At 45.3% G+C, this 9,556-nt stretch overlaps 1 protein-coding gene across 1 annotated transcript; it reads right to left on the bottom strand.

Annotated features, from left to right (window-relative positions):
* LOC150053104 (serum amyloid A-5 protein-like) lies at positions 1 to 2,053 on the bottom strand. Its single transcript, XM_090348944.1, has 3 exons — positions 1,969 to 2,053; positions 662 to 800; positions 1 to 223 (listed from the first exon to the last, which is right to left on the bottom strand). Exons 1-3 carry the CDS (start codon positions 2,051 to 2,053, stop codon positions 85 to 87), a joined length of 363 nt encoding a protein of 120 aa, XP_090205070.1. The 3' UTR covers positions 1 to 84.
* Between the last annotated feature and the right edge of the window lie 7,503 nt (positions 2,054 to 9,556).

Below are 9,556 nucleotides of genomic sequence, written 5' to 3'. Positions count from 1 at the left end.
TTCTGGGGACACAGATCTGAATACTTCAGGCCTCTGACCCCCCGACATTGTCGCCCATGTCTGGAGACAGAGTGAAGAGGAAGTTCAGTACTTGTCAGGCAGGCCAGAAGGTCTGAAGTGATTGGGGTCTTGACCACTGCGACCCCATTGGTTGGCTTTCTGGTCTTCTGCAACATCTTCGTGTCCCCTGCTCAGGAAACCCTGGAAATTCTCTCTGGCATCACTAATTGAGACAAGCAGGAGGAGGATTCACCACTATGCTGAATCCCACTCCCGTTCTCCCCTTTCCAAAAACAATTCAAATAGAAGCCTAGAAATCTCAGGAAGGAGAGACTAAATTACTGACCAAGCCCATCACAGATCTACTCCTCTGTGTACCTGGCCACAAACTGGACACAGAGCACCCAGAGAGGGAAGTCTGGGAATCACTACATAGCCTTCCAGGTTTCTAATTTCAAACAGGAGGATGCTTTATCATCCCTTCTCCGGCTCTGACTGAAACCGGGCTTGGATAGGGAGGATGGAAAGAATGCAGGCTGATAGTTAGGAGAAGGAAGAGCCACACCTAACCAGAACCCCTTCCAGAGTTCATCCTCTCCTGATCCCCCCCAAGCAGTCAAGCTCTGCTCACCAGGCCTGTCATCCCCAGAACCTGCCTTACCTGATCACCTCAGCAGCCCAGGCACCCCCAGGGCCCCTTTGGGCAGCATCATAGTTCCCCCGAGCGTGAAAGTATTTGTCTGCCCCTATCCAGTTGGCTTCTTTCATGTCAGAGTAGGCTCGCCACATGTCCCAAGCCCCTGTGTTGGAAAAGGCAAGAGGATATGGGGTGAACACAAAGAATCTGAGGAATCTGAGGACACCTTCTAGGGGAATTAAGGATGAAGCGTATTCAAACTTGCAGCCTATGGTCTTAGTAGTCTTAAATGCCATGAGTTAGGAACATAAGAACATTCCATGTGTTAGTTGCCTTCTACATATAATTCTAGGTTGACAATGTGTGTGTGTGTGTGTGTGTGTGTGTGTGTGTGTGTGTGTGTGTGTGTGTCAGAGCTTGAATTTAGTGCCTGGGTACTGTTTCTGACTTTTTATGCTCAAGGCTAGCACTCTACCACTTGATCTTATAGCTCCACTTCCCTCCACATAACTCATTACAGAACTTGAGCTGTGTTTTACTACTGTGAACTACTGGTAAAATATAATAATAGAGAGAATGTTTCTTTATAGAGTAGGATCATTGAAGTTCCACATTATTGAAGAGTTGGGCCAGATGAAAGGTTGCTTTAATGTTCTCAATGAACTCAGGACCATGTCCTGAGTTCAAGACTCAGTACCAACACACACACACACACACACACACACACACACACACACACACACACTATTCTAAAATGAAGCTACATACAATGGCAACTTCTGTAAGATGACAATACAGAAGCAGAGAAAGACTGCACATGTGCAATGCTTCTTCCTTGACTCCTATAAATGCATTCTTGCAAAATAATCGCACAAGCTTGACACATAAATGCCTTGCCCTTGCAAGATGTCTGCACTGATGCTATGGTGGCTTGAGGAAGCACTAGAGCAAGGAATCTCAGCTATGGAAGCAGACTCTCATCACCTGGATAAACACTCAGTGCACTGTTCACAGCCAAGGCCAAATACTAAGACTATGTGCAAGGAGGAAAATGGCAGGAGACACGGGTACTTGTTTAAGCTCTCCATGTGACTTGTGTGTACCTAACCCTATGAACAATGGGGTAGTAAGTAGACACATTATTCGCATGAGGTTGGCCTCATGCACAGCTGGGTTATGTCCTCTGGGATATAGCCTCCCACGCCTATATTCAGTCTACTTAAAGAAATGTTCCATTGCATTCTGCCTCCAAGGAAAGGACAACCTGAAAAAGTGGCTTCAGATTTCCGAGTTCTTGCAAACTCAGAGTGACCACCCTCCATCAGCCTTACCAAGAGTAGCCTCATGAACAAATGAAAGGATGCTGCTGGCTCCCAGGATCATGGAGCAGAAAATCAGGCCCATGAGAAGCTTCATTTTGCTGAAATGAAAGCAGAGGTTCAAGGAGACACAGCAGACTGGCACTTCCCTCTGCCCAGTGGTTCATTTCCACTGGTTCTCAGAGAATCAGATCTCTGTACCATAATTAGAAGATGCTCCAACCTTGTCCACCTAGACTTACAGTATCATGCTAAAGAATGACTGCGTTCCATTTTTCATCTCAACTACCTCCAGCACCTTTCACTCGGTGTTTTGATATCATACCTGAAACTCTGCTTGAACTTGGAGAAATTAAAAACTGTACAAGTGGGGCTGGGAGTGTGACCTAGTGATAGAATGCTTGCCTGGCATGCATGAAGCCCTGGGTTGTTTTTTTTTTTTTTTTGTACCACGTACACAAAAAAAGCCAGAAGTGATGCTATGGCTCAAGTGGTAGAGTACTAGCCTTGAGTACGTTCAAGGACAGTGCCCAGGCCCTGAAATTCAAGCCCCAGGACTGGCAAATAACAAAACAAAACAAAACAAAAATCCTAAGCCTACAAGTTTCGAGAATTGGAAAGTGTTATGGGAAGCCTTTTTTCACATATTGATCAATTGTGCCTATTTCATCACCATGGACAACTATTGCCAGCCAGAATCAGGAGATACAGGGCATCATGTGCTGACTGGCCCTGACAAAGCCCCGTTGCCTGTGAAGTGCTTATTGCAGGGTAGTGACTCCTATTCCTTTGGAATGGGGAACACAGGCAGTAGTAGAGCATTCACTAGCCTTGAACTGAAGAGCTCAGGGAGAGAGTCCGGGCCCAGAGTTCAAGCCCCATGACTGACAAATCAATCAAGAAATAAAAGGGACAGCTAGAAATTGTTACTTGTATGCTTCTGTCTGTGCTACTATTTTAAGATCTTAAGTTATAAGGCTTTGGAAGTTTTAGGAGAGCCTTTGATCTGAAAATAACCTTTTCAAAGACCTGACTTGTCAAGTACCCTGTGGTTAAATCCAGTTAAGAGGAAGCTTAAATTTTTCCACCACTTAATAGTTTTCATATTCTCTCGAGTAACTTTTGCCTATTTAGTTTTTCAGAATTGCTTAACATGGCATGGAAGAAAGCCCCCTGGGTTGGCTTTGAACCATGATCCTCAGATCTCAGCTTCCTAGGTAACTAGGATTATAGGCATGAGCCACTAGTGCTTGGCTACTTTTTTTTTTTTTGCCAGTCCTGGGGTTTGAACCCAAGACCTGAGCACTGTGCTTGGGCTTTCTCAAGGATCGTACTCTATTATTTGAGCCACAGCACCACTTCCTGCTTTTTCTGTCTATGTGGTACTGAGGAATTGAACCCAAGGCTTCAAGGATATCAATGAGCACTCTACCACTAGGTTAATGCTCCTGGTCCCAGCTATTTTTTTTTAAATAAAGAAGCATATTTCTGATTTTCCTACTTTGATCACTTTCAGTAAGTTAATGGATGGCTTGAATTTTTTTTAAAAAAAGAATATTTTGTAGTTTTGGAAAACGTTCAAAAGAAGCTATCAGCAGATGAGTGACAGCTTCACTGAAATCCCTGTAAAATAGAGTAGAATTCCAGAAGTCATTTTTATCCCCTTGTTGAGAGTTGCCAACTTCTCAGATTTCTCTACTTTTAAGAGTTATTTATACATTGTGAGTTCAAGGACTCTGGAGATTTCAGCATTCAGCATGAGGTGACACCATGGGTTTGAAGCAAAAGCCATGCATGGTAGTGGTTTTTCTCTGTGCTGGTGGCAACTGTTCTCTGCCTTTGGGTGTCAGCAGCACTGCTCTGACCCCTGGTATGCTTGGAGATGGCCCCGCCAGAGCGGTGATCTGATTGAGGTCCTCCTGGCACCTTCAGCTCCCGCCCTTCCAACCTCTAAGTCACCTTTTCCATGCACCTTGTGATGGTGGGGAGTCTTTTCACTTATAACATTGAAAATAGTCTTCACTTCTTGTTACACTCAAGGAGGGGAGGAAGAGAGGGAGAGAGGGAGAGAGACAGGGTAGGGAGGGCACATAATTTCTTTCATAGATCCTGTAAACATCGTACAGGTTCACCCTGTGTTCTGTGCTGCCCCCTGGTGAAAAAATACAAAAGCACATGTCTTTGTCCTGAAGCAATCCTGCCCTCAAGTCTGGAGTATACAAGATTTCTGAAGAAACATCATCCTGCACATAATAAAATGACAAACCCATGCTTCCCAAAGGCTGTGTCTGAACTGACACTGTGCTGGAGTTGTTGAAAATATCCTCCTTTCCTTTTGGTTCACATTTCTCACATGTATTTAGTGATCTGTCACATGCTCTAGAATCTTCATCAAAGCCACAGGTTCTTGAGTAGGAATGAGAGGTGAGTCATACTCTGTGGCTATTATTGCAGACATATTGCCCTTTTTCAGTTCAAGTCACTGTCTCGGGCTGTGTGGCCCATTGTGGCAGACTGGACAGGGTTAGGGATAAAATCAGTTACAATCCCCAATCTCAGGTGAAGTTGAACTGTTTGCTCTGGAAAGATACAATTAAAGGCTTGAAATTGCTATAAAACGGCACACCTCACAAATCATGTAAAAGGGGGACTGAAATGTCCATGAATATTTGTAGGAACTCCAGCTGCGATCACAGTGGGACTGTCAGCACAGATGCTTTCGTCCAGAGAGAGATTTGAGATAAGATGAAAAACAGTGAAAGTACAGGCTAAAAGACACTTTCAGAGGTGGAAGTGGGTCATCTTACATAGAGAGATAGACGGAAAACGACCATGTCATGTACCCCAGCTCAAGTTTATATTGGAAGACATTTTTTTTTCTATTTTGTTGGGAGCCAGAGTGGAATCAAACTGTACCTTGACTTGCATCAGATGATGGCTATATTGTCTTATTGCTTTCTGGCCCTATTCTATGTAAATGACCTGAGAATTACCATATGAATGTAACACCTGGAGGTTCCCTGGGAGAGGAGGAGGGAAGAAGGGGGAGTGGAAAATAAACGCGGCAGTCTCGGCAGTCTTTGCCTGGACTGCGGACATCCCGGACCCGGTGTGTCTGTCTCTCTTCTTTTTCTTCCTAGTCCTTGTCCCCTATTTCAGGAACCCCAATCTGCGAACCCTGGTTTGCTGCCGGTTGGCCCCGGCATCTGGCGCCCGAACAGGGACCCTGAAAATCTGGGACGAAGGTGAAGGACCCCTCCCTGTGGTGAGTAACACATCGTAGGACTATTAAGAGAGTATAGTCAGGAGTAAAAATTATGGGTCAAGCTAATAGCCATGGGTTATTTCTACCGATCTTAACAGGCCTATTTGAAGCCCACGGAACGTGGGTGGAAGAGGGGGTGCTTCAGAGCTTCTTCTCAAGGAGGCATGCCCGAGGTCTATAGAGGAGGAATTCCAAAAAGCCTGGCAGCGGATAGGAAAAAGAATTCAAGATTATTATGATGTATATGGCCCCGAAAAGACCCCAGTAGAGGCTACTACTGTATGGAATTTAGTAAGTAAATACATAGATCCTCTATATGAAGATGCTGAACTTAATCTTGAATTAAGGGAACTTTATGAGTTAAAGGACCCTTCTGAAGAACCTGAGGCTGAGCCATATGCCGCAGCCCAAGAGAGTCTAAGTGAGATCTTGCAAAGGGAACAACAACCAGTAGATATTGAGTATCAGAATTCAGGTGTGAATACCAAGGAGGAAAGTTATGATGAGTCATTGGAGGGCCGGGTGGCTACGATAGAGAAGAAGTTAGAAGAAATGCTACATCTTCTATCGAAAATGGGGACAGAGCAGAGAGCCCCCCCAGAAGTAGGAAATAAATATGACCCTCAGGCCACTATGGTGTCTGATTCTAAACCTTACCCCTCACACCCACCGCCTCCGGCTGCAGCCTTACGGCCTCAATCCCTTTCTCAACCTTTAGGCAAGCCTAAAGGCCCTAGCAACAAGTCCCTTTTAACAGGCACTACAACCAGGCACAGTGCATCGCAATTAAACCTGACTCAGGCTGCTAGAGAGAGGGAAGGTATTTCAGGGCCTCGATGCTTCCCTAGTTTAGTTGATCATGATGAACAAGTATACCATCAACCTGTTCCTGTTAAACTATTACAGGATTTAAAAAATGCCTGCTCCCAATATGGGCCAACTGCCCCTTTTACTCAAGTAATATTGGAGGCCGCGTGTGCTGGTATTGCATGCCCAAATGACTGGAAGCGGCTTGCCAGAGCATGCCTTAGTGCAGGAGAGTACTTATTATGGGAGACAGAGTTCACTGCACAGTGTCGGGCTAAAATTGAAACAAATAGGTCTAAGAACCTGCCTTACACTGTTGATCAGTTGTTAGGAGAGGGAACCTATAAAAACACCGAAGATCAATTGGGTTATGCAAAGGAGGCCTATTTACAAATAAATGCTGCGGCGAGAGAGGCTTGGAAAAAGTTACGCAATTCCAATCGTACAAAAAATCTAGTAGAAGTTAAACAGGGACCGAATGAACCTTATCTAGAATTTTTGTCTCGATTAATGGAGACTGCAGACTGCCTAGTACAAGATGAGAATGCAAGGGAGAGTATAGTTAGACACATAGCCTATGAAAATGCCAACGCCGCCTGTCAGGCGGCTATCAGACCCCATAGGAATAAGGGAGGAATCACGGACTTTATTTCACTGTGTGCTGATATTGGACCCTCCCATGTACAAGGCCTTACTTTAGCCGCCGCTCCTCAAGGAAAGACTGTTAGTGAGTCTCCAAAATATAGAGGTCAGCGGCATTCTCGGGATGCTAGACCCCCAGGGCGTTGCTTTTCTTGTGGACAAATAGGACATTGGATGACGCAATGCCCACGCCAGGCCAGGCAAAAGAGAGAAAAATCACCTGGCACATGTCCACGCTGTGGTAAAGGGAAGCACTGGGCTAAAGATTGCAAGTCAGCAACAAATCGCAATGGCCGCCCGTATTTGGGAAACTGGAGAAGGGGCCAGCCCCTGGCCCCGCAAAACCATGGGGCAGTCCCTCCCTCTTCTCGGCCACAAGTGCATCTTCTAACAACCCCCCAAGATCAGTCTCCGGCCTCCTCCGTGCCACCCCAGGAAGTGCAGGATTGGACCTCTGTTCCTCCACCTTCTCAGTATTGACCCCAGAGATGGGGACACAAGCTCTCCCCACGGGGGTCTTCGGCCCCCTTCCCCCGGGAGTGGCTGGATTGCTGTTAGGGCGAAGTAGCTCAGCCCTTAAAGGAATACAGATTACACCTGGCAAAATTGACCAGGATTTTACTGGAGAAATCAAAGTTATGGCCTCTGCCCCGAAACACGTGGTATCGATCCCAGCCGGTCAAAAATTAGCACAATTAATACTTGTGCCTTTACCTCCCGGGGAGACTGCTAATTCCCCATGTGGACAGAGAGGATTTAGATCTTCTGATATCTATTGGGTACAAAGCATAAAACAAGAGAGGCCTGAGATGACTATATTTATACAAGAAAAGCCCTTTAAAGGAATATTAGACACTGGAGCAGATGTGTCTGTGATATCTAAAAAACATTGGCCAGCCCAATGGCCCCTGACAACCTCTATGACTTCCCTACAGGGGGTTGGGCAAGCAACTGACCCACAGCAGAGCAGTGCGATCCTTGTTTGGAGAGATGAGGAAGGGCACTCTGGTCATTTGTCTTGGATCATCTGCCAATTAATTTATGGGGTCGTGATATCATGGAAAAAATGGGAGTGTATATGTTTAGTCCTAGTGCTGCGGTCACTAAGCAGTTACTTGATCAAGGCCTCCTCCCCTTTAGGGGACTAGGCCGAGCAGCACAGGGGGAGCTAGAGCCACTCCAACCCCAGTCTCACCCTACGAGACAAGGATTGGGGTATCCCTTGACGGGAGCTGTCGTTTGCCCTCCCCCTCATGCTGATCCCATAAATTGGCTCTCTGAACAACCGGTATGGGTTGAACAGTGGCCTCTTTCTCTAGAAAAGATCATTGCAGCTCAGCAGCTGGTACAGGAACAGCTGGACTTGGGACATGTGGCCCCTTCTAACTCTCCATGGAATTCTCCAATTTTTGTTATAAAGAAAAAGTCAGGTAAATGGAGGCTGTTACAGGATTTGAGAAAGGTTAACGCGACAATGGAACTGATGGGGGCCCTACAGCCTGGCTTGCCTTCACCCATGGCAATCCCAAAGGATACTTATAAGATTATTATAGATTTGAAGGATTGTTTCTATACTATACCCCTGGCGCCTCAAGACTGTAAGCGCTTTGCCTTCAGCGTCCCCTCTGTTAATTTTAAAGAACCCATGAAGCGATATCACTGGCTTGTGCTCCCACAGGGCATGGCAAATAGCCCAACTTTATGTCAAAGTTTTGTAGCTAGAGCCATTTCTTCCACTCGTGAAAAATTTTCTTCTGTTTATATTGTTCATTATATGGATGACATCTTGTTGGCTTGTTCTGACCCTATCGTCGTACGACAAGCCTTTGGACAACTAAAGCAAGATCTGAGCCTCTTTGGCCTTATAATAGCAGCTGAAAAGGTTCAGGAACACCCCCCTTTTACATATCTAGGCCATATATTAGGCCCACACTATTTTAAAAGCCAAAAAATACAATTAAAAACTTCCCACTTAAGAACTCTTCATGATTTTCAGCAATTCTTAGGAGATATAAATTGGCTTCGGCCTTATCTAAAGCTCTCCACAGGAGAGTTAAAACCCCTTTTTGATCTCTTAAAAGGAGATACCAACCCTACATCCTTGCGTGAATTAAATCCTGACGCCAGGAGGGCCATCCAAATTGTAGAAAAGGCAATTTCCCAGCAACAAGTGACCTATTGTGACTATTCTAAACCATGGGGAGTTTATATTTTAGCTACTTCTCACTCCCCAACTGCTGTATTGTGGCAGGATGGCCCACTTTTATGGCTTTATCTACCATCAACACCCGGCAAAGTGCTGACCCCCTACTACGAATTGGTAGCTAATCTGATACATATGTGCCGAGTGGATTCCCGTAAATATTTAGGTCAGGAACCTCATTTTATCTGTGTCCCATATAATCTACAACAACAAGATTGGCCATTCGCCCATTGCGATTCTTGGGCCATTGCTTGGGCCAATTATACGGGGAAAATTTTGCATCACTACCCGTCTAACAAACTTCTCCAATTTGCTGCGTGTCATACGTTTCTATTTCCTTCCATAGTACAGGCCTCGCCTTTATCTTCTGCTGCTTTGGTATTTACAGATGGATCCTCTAATGGAAAGGCTGCTTTGACCATTAATGGGAAAACTCAATCTTGGGTTACGGGTTTTTCCTCCGCCCAAGAGGTGGAATTAGAGGCTGTTTTACAAGCACTCGTCCTGTTACAAGACGAGCCCTTTAACTTATACTCAGACAGTCAATATGTAATTCGTGCTCTTCAAGTCATAGAAACTGTTCCCTTTATTGGAACTACTAACTCCAATATTCAGACCCAATTTCGCCAAGTACAAACTTTGCTTTGTTCTCGCAACCACCCCTGTTTTTTTGGCTTTGTTCG

This window comes from Megascapheus bottae, chromosome 16, assembly GCF_031878675.1.
Source record: "Megascapheus bottae isolate mThoBot1 chromosome 16, mThoBot2.hap1, whole genome shotgun sequence".
Lineage (NCBI taxonomy): Eukaryota > Metazoa > Chordata > Mammalia > Rodentia > Geomyidae > Megascapheus > Megascapheus bottae.
Note: the sequence above shows the minus strand (reverse complement) of the source record. Positions and strands in the feature narration are given on the sequence as shown.